We start from the raw sequence: 15,454 nt of genomic DNA, 5'->3' as shown, positions 1-15,454 counted from the left end.
ATGGAGGCAACCAGACTGTTAAAAGACAGATTCTGTCATCTCTCCATCAACTCAGGGATATAATATGGTAGTGTTACATATGGGACATGGGACCTTTGACCTCTTGCTGTGGCCAAACACAAGCTCACGTTGTGGTTACAGCGGAGGCGTTGGTCCCCTCATCTTTCATGAATTCAAGTTTAGTTGCGTGTGACTGAAGGTCGTACATCAGTTTAACACGTTTGCTTTGAAGTGTCTGAGGCATGTGTGCAAAGTGCAGACAGAGTTTCGCACCTTTAGACTTCCTTTCACATGTATGCTGAGTTTTCTACAAGGAGATGCTACGAGTCTGCATTCAGTTCGTCTTCGTCACACGTCACCATTTTCAAACACTGAAAGGCTCTGCAGCCAACCAGTCACACTTGTCCTTTATAGATGCCACAGAGTTTTTATTTGGGGCATAAAGCCTTAAATGAAAATGAACATTTTTTTAATTATGGCCTATCTCACACACCGACAAGCACAGGGTGTTGTGTTTAAGGACATGTGGTAGATATTTTCTTATTTTTGGTTTTCTTGTTTCTCTGAAAAAGGCTGACATCCATGCCACAGTTAGTTTGCTTTTACCATCGAAGTGTCTATAAAGTAACATCTTTTTGTAGGTATTCAGTAGGGGTGCAACGATACACAAAATTCACGGTTCGGTTCGATACTTTGGTGTCACGGTTCGATATTTTTTCGATACAAAAAATGTTCATGCCTTTTTAATTTGTCATTTATTAAAATTATAATTATAGATTTTAACTCAAAAGTACAGTTTTTAAATTTAACCCTAACCCTTGTGCGTGTTTTTTATTTTGACAGCGAATGCGCACCTGCGGACCACTTATGTGCAGCCCTGGTTATTTAGCTCATCATATTGCAGCCACAGAAATTCTTTTGTCCATGAAACCATAAAGCTGCACTTTCTTTTTGCCTTATAGTCTGATATGTCATAACTTCTCCGTTTTGTGGTAAGCTTTTCTTTGGCTGTCACTTCTTCACCCTGACCTGTCTTATTTGGCTCAGCAGAACTGAAATATAAATCCTGCTGCTTTTACACAGGCACTCACATAAGCTCAGCGATTCTCTGCGCGATCAACCTCTCACATGTTTAAGCTGCGGGAGATTTCACTTGTCATGTTTGCATAGTAAGCTAACGATTAATAAAACGATGTCAGAGGAATTGGTGCGCAAATTATCATCACTCACAGATCAGTGCTGTCGCTCTCTATACACAGTTCACACGATTGCAAAGTGAAAGCAAAAAAACAAGCGCAAATTCAAACGCGATTTCAATATGTCACATATTGACAGTGGCTCACCGATGCCAATGACATAATTACCCAGCTACATTTCCGAAAGAATGCAAAAGCATTGACATATATTTTTCCTTCCTACGATAGGCCGACGGGCAGGGCAGAGATAGATTTTGGTAGCCGGACTGGAAAAATCGTCGGGCTAGCGATATTGCGAGCCCTGTATCTGATTGAGGAATCACTCATCTTTGGAAAAGAGAGTTTATTACAGAGAAATGTCTCTTTCCAAAATAAAAGCTATACTATCCGCTTCTTCTGGGCTATATTCTCAGCAGCATATTAAACATATCAGGTCCCCATAAGGAGAATCATGTGCTAACGGCTGTCTAAATGACTCTGGTAAAGTTTGTAGCATGCGTGCTTGTTGTTTTTGTCTTTGCACTAGGATGATGTTGGCGCAAATGTGCAGTCATATTCATTGTGTTCCCACTAGTGCTGTCAGCGTTAATCTCGTTGAAATGACGTTAACGCCACAACACGGCAAATCTCCGTTAACGAGCTACCCCTGCGTGGGGCTAGACGGCCAACACGTTAACGAGCTAACTGCGCTAACACACTAGTTCCCACCCATGTAATTGAGCATTGCGTGGCACATCCAACATACTGTTTTACTTTAGTCCATGACGCGCTTACCTTCAGGGTCATACGTCACATGAAAACCAAAATAATTCCAAACGCCAGATCTGAATGAGGGTGGGGGAGGTTCAATTTGCCATGTTGCAAGGAGAGCTAGCTTGCCCTGCGCTCTTCCTTCTGACGATGCTGTCTGTGTTGAGCGCTCAGTAGATCTGCGCTCGACAGTGCAGCCTAGGCGGAGTAGTCGAACGCAGATTCACTGAGCGCTCCACACAGACAGCATCGTCAGAAGGAAAGTTGATAAAATAAATTACAAATGTTGTATTGTTCGATACATATGCGTACCGAACCGAAAGCACTGTAACGAACGGTTCAATATCGATACGAATATCGTTGCACCCCTAGTATTCAGTCATTAATCAACCCCTTCATCCTCTCGAACACACAGCAGGCGCAGAAATTTGTCTTCCTTGAAACTGTGGATCACCAAGGCTACGTTCACACTGCAGGCGAAAGCGCATCAAATCCGACTTTTTTGACCCTGTGCGACTCATATCCGATCATGGTATGACAGTGTGAATGGCACAAATCCGATCTGGGTCACTTTCGTATGTGGTGCTGAATCCGATACATATCTGATGTTTTAGAAAGCGACTGCTGTTTCATGGTCATGTCGCATTAAATCCGTCTTTTACGTCACTGACACAAGACAGACGCCGATTATTAGCGCCGGAGAAGACATCGCAAACGCTTCCTGGCCCTCCAGTGAAACTGTTGGGAAGACAACGTTGGAGAAACGTGAACATTTTATTTGTTCTGTATAATCTGCAGATTCTGACAGAAATCTTCAACTATCCTTTGAAGCACCGCTGCTCTAAAACAGCAATAAGGATCATTATTAGGCCAAATGTAAATAACAAAATAACTTTATAACTTAAAGCAAAGTTGGGAAACGTAAACAAGTCTTTATATTAAGGCCATCAGTCAAACAATATTGTTTGGTCTGGGTCTAAACTAGGGGTGGGCGGTATAAACGGTTTACGGTAGAAACGATATAAATTTGGCCAACGGTAGAGATCTTTACTATACCGCTCTACCACGATGGCGCATGTTGATGGTGTCATCAAGCTGCTCCTGTTTTGGTCGAAAGCCTCGCAGCGGCTGCAGACAACATCATCTGCAAATTATGGCGGGCGACAGTAATAGCGAAGAGACGAAGCACTTTTGGAAGATGAGGAAAGCCAAAAACTGCGCTTCCTCCACTTCTGTGCCATTGATTCATTAATGCTGAATTCTATCACAGCTGCTCTATTCCCATGTTGTTGCAGTACATTAATGACTAACCTCGTATTGTGGATGGATTATCTCAGTTGTTCTCCTGACTGAAGTTTGGTCCGTTTACAGCATCTTGCTATGCGATTACATTTGTTCCTAACCATCAGGAACCCTCACGTTAACTTTTATCGAGTGGAAAAAAGTTAGCGTTCATCCTTCAACTTCACTGTGCTAATGTTATGCTAACGTAGCTGTTTTGCTAGCAATCATGTAGCACATCATTGTTTACTAGCTAGTCCAACTTCAGTAACCCTACAAACGTCACTGCTGTTTAGCTTCTGTCTTCATCTATGTTGGAAGTGATAGCAGAGCTGTACGTTTGAATTTTTCAGAAATCTCTCAGTCAGAACATGCTATATCATGTTTAGGTGGAAACTAGTGAGCTAACTTCCTGCTAACCGCTAACTTCCTCTAACTGTGTTAAATTTAATAAATTCTGTTTTCATGGATGCCTGGATGCTAAACTTAATTGTTACACCTGGTAAAGCAGCAATGCTGATCGTTTTATTAAAGATTAAAGAATTTAGACAGATTTTAACTCTCAGTGATGCTGCAGTGTTCGTTTGTGACTTTGGGACCTGAAGCTGACGGAGTTTTGGACCCAGATTACTCCACGAGGCTCCTGACTACGGCAGCCATAATGCTCCGACAATCTATCAAGCGGTGCGGCTTCATAGCTTAGCAAAGTCGTACTAAAACATTTTTGACAGATTTTTGAGCGGCGTGTAGCACTTAAAATCTGTTTGAGGTCAGTAAGCACAACCAGAATTCATACATAAGGCATGTTGTCAATTTTTGAGAAAATTAAAGGATTTTAAGTGCGCGTTATAGTGTGTAAAATACGTTATACAGAAGAAAAGAAAATATCGCGATATATATCGTTACTGCATATGCTTCAAATTATACCGTGATATGAATTTTAGGCCATATCGCCCAGCCCTAGTCTAAACAGAGCGCGCTGTGTGTGACGTCTGCTTTTGTGCATGTGGGCCGCTTTGAGGGTTCACACTAGAGCGCGTCACATTTTATTTGTAGTGTGAAGAAGCAGACAAAAAAATTGGATTTGATCAAAAAATTGGAATTGAGCATTAAGACCTGCAGACCTTTCAGATTAGCTTGACTCCACCAGTGTATGAATGTGAGAGTGAATGAATAGTGGAATTGTAAAAAGTGCTTTGGGTTCCTTGAAAAGCGCTATATAAATGCAATCCATCATCATTATTATTATTATTAGTGTTTTTAAAATGGCAGAATTTGCAGTTTGCCGAGTGAATTTTTTGATTAAAAAAATATAATCCAGGCCTTTTCTCAGGGACCGCCGGGTGCAGGCATTCATACCTCCCTTGTTGTCTTCAGGTCTACGTGTCCTATGACCACGGCACCACTTTCATACCCGTCTCACACAAGTTCAAGTTTTCGGGGGCTAAGATGAAGGACGGCAGCAAGCAGGTCATCTCGCAGTTCTACCACAGCCCTGCAGACAACAGGAGGGTGAGTCTGGTCTCACTGACCCGTATTTACACGAGAGACAAGTGGAAAGTTTCCTGTATGTATTCTACACAGCACACGTTGTGATGTCAGGTGTATACTGTCAGGTATGAAATAAAGCTTTTGGTTGCATTATGGGAAATTTAAGATACAATGGTAGAATTGTGGAAACTAATCCAGCTTCTCCTGCTGCATATATCTCAGTGTCTGTGGATTTGTCACTGGTCGTCTTTTGGTGGAGCTGAACTGTTCTGTCAAGTAGAGCTGAAAAACTCAGCAAACATCCAAATATCTGAACAGAAAAAGTACAATTTTAAGAAAAATGTGAGCTCATACAGCAACACATTCCCAAAAGAAGTTGGGAAAGAGGCAACAAAAAGCTGGAAAAGTAACTGTTACTAAAAGGAAACAGCTGCAGTAACATGGTGAAACTAATTAAGTTAACTGTCAGCAGATCGGTAACATCAGGTCTAAAAAGAGCGTATCAAAGAGGCAGACTTCAGGCAGCACTGCATTAACTGTCAGGAAGTAACTGGGACACATCCTGCATCATGCAACGACGAATCCTTGTGTGAACGTGGTGGGACCATCAGGAGTGTTATCAGCGTTCAGTTTAAAATCAGTGGCTGTGGAACTGGTAGCTTCCACATCTGGAAAGGCTCCATCAGCTGATTCATTTGAGTCCTCTGCTCTTCATGATTTTATGTTGCAAACTCGTTTTCTTCACTGATACTTGTTTAAGGATTAAACCTTGGCGCCCGATGGTGAAGTAAACACGGGCTTAAGCTTGTCAGTCATTGCATTTTGTTTCCCAACGTTTCTGCGGAGCTGAGTTTGTGCAAAGTCAGCCTGATAGACCTTAAACTTTGTTTCCCCTCAAAGAAAACTTTTCTAGGATTTGTCAGATTTATTATTTAATGCTTCTGTTTGTTGTCTGCCTCCTCAGTACCTGTTTGTGGACTCTACCAACAACTACCTTTGGAACGCCTTTGACTTCTGTAGGAACGTCCAGGGCTTCTCCCTCCCCTTCAAACCCACCGACCTGCTGCTCCACAGCAGACGAGCCAACCTGGTGCTCGGCTACGACGGCTCCCATCCCAACAAACAGGTAAAGCGATGCTCTGACTTTACAGTGCTTTGTGTTTAGAAGAATGACGCACTTTGTTTAGTATGAAGCCTCAGCGACACCTTTTACTGAGTGGTGCTTGTAGATATGATGAAGCATTTGTAGTGTGAGTTTGACTCCCTGTTACAGCCGAAATTTGACCTGATAAAATGACTGTAGGTTTGCATTCAAATGACTTCATCTTCATCTTCATCCAGTCATGTGCATGTGTAGGAAAACATTTCATGAAGTCTTTCTGCACTGAATATTCACACAATGTGGACTTGATGGATTTTATTATTCCTTATGTGAATACTTGCAGTTATTGATAGTATTCTACATATTTTGATACAAACAGAAGGACGCTGTCTTCCTTACAAATGTCTAACAGCTCTGTGGAAACGTGTAAAAAAAGTGTGTGCCAGGTAAATAACCTGGGACGTATTTGGACACTCAGTTAGGCTGCTGCTACCACAGTAACCACAGTTTATGAGTATTTTATGAGAACAGTCGGTGAATGCTTTGGTGTTTCCAAAGCATTCACCGACTGTTCCTCTGAATTTTTAAAATCCTAAAACGAAGGCTGAAATCGTGACTGTTTCTTGCACATGTGCTTGATATGAAGTACTCGTCGCTTGTTCGATTCAAAAATTCACATGCAGGATATTCTAACCGGGACAGGAAGTGATGTCCTTGCATCATAGCTCTCCTGAGTTCAAACATAACAGTGGCAAACGTCTCTCCGGTGTTCTCCTTTACATGTGTGCTGGAGCCAAAACGAAGGAATGAGCTTGACCTACATTTTTACAGTGCACCACCCCCCTCTTCTCCTCCTCCTCCTCCCCCTTCCTCCTCCTGCTCTCTCCTTACACCCTCTCTCCTCTCCTGCCTTTCTAGCTGTGGAAATCGGACGACTTTGGGGAGACGTGGGTGTTGATCCAAGAGCACGTGAAGACCTACTTTTGGTAAGGAGGCTGAAGCAGTACAACAGGCATCAGAGGGTGTATCTATCCTGTCACCAACACAATGCTGAGGAAATATAACCTTCCAGAAAACTCCTATTAAATCTGCATGTCCTCGGCCTTCAGGCGTTAGCTACAAGCACATAAATAGATAAATTATTCTACAAGTTATTGCTGCGCTGTCTGATATTTCTAGGCAACAACTCTGATACACAGATGAGTTCATCCTTACTCGATAGCACGTCGCTGCCATGAAAGACATTAACACAATAACACAGAGAATTAATGAAAATGTGTTTTTCTTCTTTATCTGACACAAAGTAGCTCTGCTTTAATCCAGTGTCAGGAGAGTCAGTTAACATTTAGTCCGTTTAATGAAAGTAGACACCTTCATTAAAAAATAAATTGCTTAATTTTGTCATTTCTGTTGTTGGATTATCCAAAAGAATAATCCAATGGTGTTTGGTGTTTCTATACATAAGAGGTCAGAGCCCACACTCACAGCTGACGCCGTTAAATGTTGAAAGAAGAGTCGAGCTGTATTAGGAATGATACAACTCAGAGTTGTGGCTGCATTTATGATCACAGGTCTGTGGTTATTCAGTGATTGGTTTGACAAAATCTAAAGTAATTAAATATAAATAGCATGACTGCAGGCTTCAACAGTGAACAGCCTGCTGTAAAAGTTAAAGTTAAGATAAAGTTAAGACTGTTAATTAGATGTGTTGAGCTTTGGACGAGATGGAACCTGACCCAGATTAGCTTGGATCGTCATGGAAACCCAGTCTTATTTGATTAATATGAAAATACAACCAACAAATTGTAGGCAGTTTAATGATTGTCTGCACAGTGTTTCCTGTGATTTTATACAATACAGATTATCTCAACTCTAACATTTGTTGGCTACTGGCTGGATTTGATAAAAGATCAATAATGCAAAGAAGAAGTAACAGTTTAAGCTGTTCTGCATAAAGTCATTCAGATGTGTAAGGCTGATCATGAATCCAGTGAGCACAGTGAGGCCCAGTCTGGAACATCTGGGCTTATGGTGTCTCCATTCAGCTGTGAGTGCTGTGTAAACTTGTCTTGACCAATAAAGGAAGCCTCACTAACACCACTGTGTAAAGCAGACCTTTGTCACAGCCCCTTGTCCCCACACCAGGCATCCTCACTTTCTTCCACATGAAGATGACTAGAACTCCTCAATGAATGATTCTCATTTAACTGTTTCCCGACATGACTGTGAGGTTTTCTGGGTTCAGGATGGACTCTTATCATGCTGGAATTATACATTTTGATTGCAAGAATGCACATTTTTCTGGTAAGCAGTTGTTGCACGTTTTCAAGCTTGTGTTTGTGTAGCTGTTGATAGTTGTCAAACCTGAACATTAGTGGTTGCACCTTGGAAAAATGTGTAGTCATTGCTGTCCTTTTATTAAGTGCATGACTCAACACTTTTGGCTTGTACTGTGAGCTTCGGTTGGGATAAATTCACAGTGTCATGTAAGTGGCTGAGAGACGGCAGCCTCCCCTGTTGTGTTTGTAGTATTTTAATCGAGGCTGTGAAACAACATGAGACAACACTTTACTCTGGCTATGTTGGTGCAGGTTCTCTGCAGCCAGGAGCCTTTAGATGTTTATTGAGCAGAGTAACATGTTGTCACCAAGGCAGAAAACCGAGTGACAGGATGGACGCTGAATGGACTCTACCTGGATTACATCAGGTTTGCCAGGATAACTGCTACTTATGGAAACTTGATACAGTATTTAGTGCTTTCATTATTTCAGTGTAAACATGGAAGGTTTGAAAGGTAAAATAGTTCCTGGTAAAATACTCAGTGCTTCTGCGCCCAGCATCATCAGTGAGCAACAGCAGCCATGAAAGAAAGGCAGAGTTCACTGATCGCTAAAGTCAACAAATGACCAACTCAAACTAAAACATGGCTTCAGGTAGCATTTTGCTCGCCATCTCTCACATTAACTTTAACCAAGCTAGTGTTAGCCTGCCAGCTGTTAACTTGGGTATCAAGTAAATAATGTTGTTTAAAAGTTTTAACCTTTCGATGTTTGTTTGTTGTTGTTTTTCTGGCTACTGTTAGCTAATGCTAGCATGTCTGCTAATACATAGGAATGCAAGCCATCTAATGGAGCAAAATCCACAGTTAGCAAATTCATCTGACTCCTGATGCTTATCTGGTAGCTTAGCTGACTGTTTTCAAATGATTTCCTCCGCTAATATAGCTTAGTTGCTAATGTTGTTACTAGCAAAATTGTGTGTTGCTGTGGGTTTGTTTTGTTTGTTAAACAAAATAAAGATTACATCTGCACCCCCACGCAACGTCTACAGCTGGGTTTCTCCCATCCTTTGGTAGGAGAGGATGTTGATGTTTAGGGGTGGTGGACGTCTGACCTAATGCGTTTACCACCCTGCCATATGGAGGGTGGTAAACTTGAAGGTGCTGAATCTGATTACCTTTCTTTGGTATGTGTACCTGTGAATCACTTCCTGCATAGATGCCCTTTTAGTGGAAATGCTGAATGGCTAGCTTACCAAATTAATTCTCCAGCTAAAGAGATTTATGACTCTGTTGAACCTATAGAATCTTAGTCATCATAAATGTTGTATTGGCATTAAGCTAATGTGCATAACTAAGACTTTCTTTCCATACTAATAGCAGCCAGCTTCTTCCACATGTATCTGGGATCTTCACTGTTTGCTTTTAGAACTGACGTTGGACGAGAGGTGAAGGATCTTGACGAAACTTTAAACAGTCCCGCTGTTATATTTCCAGTTTCCTTAGACTACCATGACCTGGATGACTGAGAATCTACACAGACACATCTGACATTGGTTGCTTAGTTATGTGCGAGTCAGCTTTGTTGTCATTACCATCATCAGGATTGTGGTATAAATCAGTCACTAACCAAGAGCTGCATGTAAGAGTGAGTAACAGGATGCTGACTGCAGATCATTACAGGGCTGCAGGTGTCATTAACAGTGATTTATGCAGTGCTCCTTTAGTTCTTTTTTATAAAGCTCAACATGCAATGCTGCAGTGAAACCTGGTTTCAAGCTCTGTTGGACTGATTCATATTATAGAATAAACAGAGCACTAATGTTTGCCTTCTCCAAAGAGAATTATACCTGCCGTGTGCCAAAATATGTAATCAATATCCTCCCTTAATACATTTCACGGTGATTGGTAAAAGCTGAATTATAGCTTTGGTGCAGAAGTATCCTTTCCTTTGCAGCCCTTGTACTATATGCTACTGCCAGCAGTCATGATGGAATGAGTCATTATGTACTCCTTATCTGTTCCAAATGCTTCAGCACGCTTAGATTTTTGCTGTAAGTTAGAATCAGCAACAACTGGAGTCCTGTGGGGTTGAGGGACCAGTGGAAGCATTTCTGGACAATGCAGGCAGACCTGTTGATCTGTGATGCTTCCCCTCCACTCTGAGTGGATGCTAGACTGACGCTCTTTTAGGCAGGTTGCCCTCACCGTTTATCTATGTGGGGAAAAAACCTTTTTGCTCTGTGAATGAATTTCTGTCAGCAGCAGCTCAACTGTTTGCTGGTTATTGGTAAGAAGAAGCTATATGGTTTGATGGCTAGTCAATAAAAGCAGTTGAACTGGTGACTTTTAATATCAGTAGAAGTATGAATAGTTAAAGCATTTGAAGCTTCTGTTGGACCATAACAGGGAGTGTCAGTTAGTAAGGAAGAGCAACAGGAGTCCAGGAGGTGTGGCCTGGCCAACCTTAGCAGAGCTGCACAGTAGCTGTGGGGAGAGTTATGGTGTAAACCAACACATCCGACTCTCTGTCTCTCTTCCACAGCATGTCTTTATCCTGTCTTCCTTCTCTCACCCCAACCAATCACAGCAGATGGCCCCGCCCCTCCCTGAGCCTGGTTCTGCCGGAGGTTTCTTCCTGTTAAAAGGGAGTTTTTCCTTCCCACTGTCGCCAAAGTGCTTGCTCATAGGGGGTCATATGATTGTTGGGCTTTCTCTGTTGTATTATTGTAGCGTCTACCTTACAATATAAAGCACCTTGAGGCGACTGTTGCTGTGTTTGGCACTGTATAAATAAAGTTGAATTGAATCTGTCACGTGCTGCATGGACTGAAAACAAGCCAGCTTCCTTCCATGGGTCCTGATGCTGAATCCTTTTATATCTTCTACTTCCTGTTGACCGAGGGCTCTCCCTCCGTCATCTTAGTTTGAGCTGAACTAAACTGTGAGAGATTTTGGATTTTTAAGGAGAAGCAGCAGTGTGCTTGATTCATAACACAATACAAAACTTAAAGGTAATGGTTTTATCTGGGTCATCTTTTTTATCATTGACAGCCAAAATGATCTGGTCCCTGGATTTCTAGATGTATTTAACTACTGATGCCTTTAAAAGTCAGCAAATAAGATTTGAAAATGCTGCTAAAGGTACAAACCGGCCAGAAGAAACTGCAAATTATCTGAGGACCAAAGCAACACAAATAAGGATTGATCTTACGCTCGCCCCTGGTGCTCCATCCAATTTGGGTTCAATCCTGTTTGTTGTGGCTTTAGAAGAGGCTGCTGCTTTTGTGCTGCACATCAGTCTGAAGGCTCTGTAAGCCAAAGCGATCTGAGCCTGACTATCAGTCTACTGCTGGGTGTGTTCAGAACCACCCAAACCAGTGGGACCCCCCACAATCTCACATAACTGGTAATCCTGTGATCGCACGGCTAGAAGACGGACTGAGAGGCAAAATCCATTTTGTACAATAAGAAGTACAATCTCTTCTGCCATATGGATTACAACGAATGATACAAATCCCACATAAAAGGAGTATCAACTCTATATATAGGGAAACCAAGGATCTGTGGGAGAAAGGGGGGCGTTGAATAGATATCACATAGAAGCGTTGCAGCTCTGAACATTTTCAGGCTGACAGTAGTGCAGATTATAGCTGACCCCTAAAGTACCTTTGCTACGTGGGTCACAGGCTCAACCAGGTGAGCGGCATCCACAGTCTCTAGTGGGATGGTCTTTAACCTGCCCTCCCCCTCTGTTATGACGGTTTGTGCTGATAAATAGTGCAACTAAAGGTCGGGTGCATTTCCCGCTGGCGCAAGTTTTATCAGGGGAGCCACCTGACCTGCGATGTGTGTTTTCTGCAGTGTAATTGCATCTAGTGTGCCATGTGCGAGAAAGGCCAATGCCAGACTCCATGAACTGTCTGAAGTTCTCAAGGTAAAATTACAGCAAATTTTACTGCAAGAACAAAACCAAAAAGTATATCCTGTGAAACAAAACCAACAAGGAACCAGACCAGCTGAAATGTTCACCACTATGTGGACTGTTACTCGCTCAGGAATCCGACCGGTGCGAGACTGAAGAACAAGCCACGGTGACCTATGAGCCCAGATTATGTTGAAGCATTTTTAATGGCTTCAAATCAAATGAAGCTTTGATTGACGTGGAATTTCTTTTACGGTTAACCTTGTAAAGCCTGACAGTCTGGTTGACTACATGTCCTGATTCATTGTTTTTGAGAGTTGAGCAATATCGCCAACAGAGGTTACGTGGTGGGTCCGTGTCCATAATGCTGGGATATCCAGTGTGCACAATCATACTTTGGCTTTCTAATGTTACTGGGAGAATTGGGCCTGCAGTGCTACATGTCTGGTCTGTGAAAAGATTTGTTATTAAAGAAACCTGTGCTGTTGGTGGCCGTGTCTCAGATAAAGTGGCCTTGTCATTCCGAATGCTCGGTTTGAATGCCATACGGACCTGACACAAAGAGAGAAACTACCAAAACAGGGTAAGAATGGTGTTTAGGAAGTGTTTAGAAAGGGCACAGATTAATTCCAAGGAAGGCGCAGAGACAGACTACGAATAGCTCTCCGCGCACTCTCAGGCCAGACAGTGTCCATCGGTTGAACAGGGACCTTTGAATGAAAGCCACAGAGGCAGAGCTGAGCGAGACACTGCTCTCTCTGTTTAGTTCTCGAGACTCTGGCAGGAAACGCGCTGATTTGGAAGGCAGACGATAAGATGCAGTGAACCTCCTTCATTCATTCGGGCTCTGTGTGCCACGAGCTGGAACAGAAACGGCCGTAAATAGTTCGACCGCGCAGTTTTTCAAGGTTGGCGCACAGATGGAGATTTTCAGTTTGAACTTCCTGAGAGCCTGAGAGTGTTTTGTGTTGACATTTATTATCCTGAAAACGGGATTATTAAATGAAAAACTGACAAGGAATCATTTGTCTGTGTGAAGCCTGTGAGACCACAGGGTGAAAGCGGAGTTTAGTTCTTGCTTTTCTGATTGGCATCTCTGAAGAGTGATGTTGTCCTGAACGTGAGTTTGTTTCAGATTCAGAAACAGCTGTAACTGTAATTCTGTCATCGATAAATGATTCAGTGTGAGGCTTCAGAACAGGCCCTGCCTAACCTTTGGTTGATGTCCATCTGTTAAGGCCTATTTACAATTATAAATAGATATATTTAAGTATGAAAAGTGTTTGTGTTATTCTCATGTTCTCCATTCCCTGCCTATCCTCACCTTTTTTCTCAATATCTCCCTCTGATACATCTTTGTCTCTCACCTCCTGCTCTTGTCTCCTAAACCCAGGGGTGTGGAACCCTACGACCCCCCAACCACAGTCCTCGTCCAGAGAAACGAGCCCCAGGGTGTATCCACTATACTCAGCAGCACTGACTTCTTCCAGAGTGAACAGAACCGCAGACTGATCCTGGAGCAGGTGGACAGCTTCCAGCTCCGAGACAAGTACATGTTTGCCACCACCACACGGGTAAGTAGACCATTGTGTTCCAGTGATTGGTAACTGGTTTGTTAGTAGACAGAGAAGCGATAGCAGTTTGATATTTAAAATAACAATAAAAACCAGATGAAAGTATAGCTCAGCAAACGTCATCATATAATCCAGGTAACTGTCCTCCATTTGTAAGCTAGCCTTACTGCTACTAATGGATCCTATACTCGTTTGGTTTGGCAGGAAACGTGCTCCACAGAAGGTCTGGCTAACTGACCACATTCTGATTTGCATTTGTCGTATTCATAGCAAATGTATAAGACAGAACAGAATCTCCAGGTTCTGAGACCAGAACTATAACTCTACAATGAAACAAGTTCAGAAAACCCAACGTGTCCAAATTAATATAACCAAAGGAACGGCAGTGAAACCATGACCAAACGTAATAATGGGGTGGATTGCCCTTTAGAAGCATAGACCTGCCTGTACCAGGTCAGTTGTGCCTGAATCTTTACGTACAAATGAGTTGGTCAGGGCTGACACATGAGCAAACATGGTGTTTTCCAGGGCACATAAAAGGTTTTGAATCTGTGCATACAGATTGCCACCGTGTCCCTCCTTGGGCTCACCGTGGGGACAATATGTTAGAGCGGCAGCAGGCGGGAGCTCTGTGATCCTCAGGTATTGCTGCCAACCTTTTAAGATGGTACAGCTAAAAACAGCCATACTGTTTCCTGCCACCACCTTATCCTTTCTCAGTCAGGTCTGGGCACAGCACAACTTTAAAAGAGTTGGCGGGTGTACGTCTTTCAGGCTGGACAGAGCCAGGCTAGCTGCTCCACCTGTTTCCAGGCTTCATGCTGTTTAGAAAACAGTTGATCATTTGCTGTAGTGTTCCACCAAGGAGTCATTTTACAATACAGAAGCTTCTGGTTCTAGCTTAAGCTTGAGACCTTCCCCGAGGATTCTGGGTGTTTTTAACAGCCTGAAGTGTGATTTTGTCATTTGTGCACCACTGCCCTGCTTCCTGACAGGTACCCAGACACAGACTCCTTATAAGAAAAAGAATTATTGATGCTTCAGGTTTTATTTTGACAGCAACACCATTAAAGAGGAAGCAAGCTAAGGTTAGCCTGTTAGCTGCTGTGCTAGGTAGCTAGTGGCTTGATTGAGTTAGCAGGAAAGCTAACCTTACCTTAAACCAGTGGTTCCCAAACTTTTTTTGCTAGACCCCCCTTTGTTTCACAAGGAAAATGTTCGCAACCCCCCCCACCACGTAAACACATCCTCCAACCACACACGCCCATATTTTGCTCCATTGCGGTTTATTTCACACCTCAAACTTTTTGTAAACAATTAAGCAAATAAAAGTAATCAGCAATAAATTACAGGTAGTAATAAAATAAACTACCAACTCTTTTACGCTACGTCCGCACCTACACAGGTGATTTTGAACACGCAGCTGTTTCGTCCATGTAAACGGCGTTTCGAATCATCGAAAACTGAGATTTTTTAAAACTCCTTTTTTGCGTTTACGTGTGGACGAGGAATACAGAGTTCATCACACAACGTCAAAGTTATGTGCCTTTTTCACGTCACGCGGGTTATTGTTTACAGGAGATGAATTGCAGAATGATAGAGACAAAATACTGTTAATCTGACTATCTGCAGGTTCTACACACAGTTACTGTCCCTCCACTTACAAAGGCAGAGGCGTCACGGTGTCATTAATTTACATGTAGTTTTTTTTCCTGTGTGATAATATTCAACATTGCATCAATACATTTCTCAAAAAATGTCTCTCTGTGCAAAATGGGTTTAAAAACATAAACAGCTGTGGGATCCTGTTTGTCCGTGATTTGAACCGGGGAACAAATCGTGGCAGGATCAGCCTGA

At 42.5% G+C, this 15,454-nt stretch overlaps 1 protein-coding gene across 1 annotated transcript in view; it reads left to right on the top strand.

The window, feature by feature from the left end:
- sorl1 (sortilin-related receptor, L(DLR class) A repeats containing) overlaps positions 1 to 15,454 on the top strand; it is an 82,560-nt gene that overhangs the window by 20,692 nt on the left and 46,414 nt on the right. The window contains 4 exon segments of the mRNA XM_014329991.2: positions 4,605 to 4,739; positions 5,683 to 5,844; positions 6,739 to 6,806; positions 13,417 to 13,597. Coding sequence (XP_014185477.1) covers positions 4,605 to 4,739; positions 5,683 to 5,844; positions 6,739 to 6,806; positions 13,417 to 13,597 — 546 coding nt within the window.

Source organism: Haplochromis burtoni, unplaced genomic scaffold (genome assembly GCF_018398535.1).
Source record: "Haplochromis burtoni strain Fernald_Lab_line unplaced genomic scaffold, NCSU_Asbu1 Contig_649, whole genome shotgun sequence".
NCBI lineage: Eukaryota > Metazoa > Chordata > Actinopteri > Cichliformes > Cichlidae > Haplochromis > Haplochromis burtoni.
The sequence above is the reverse complement of the archived record's forward strand: the minus strand, read 5'-3'. Positions and strand labels throughout refer to the sequence as shown.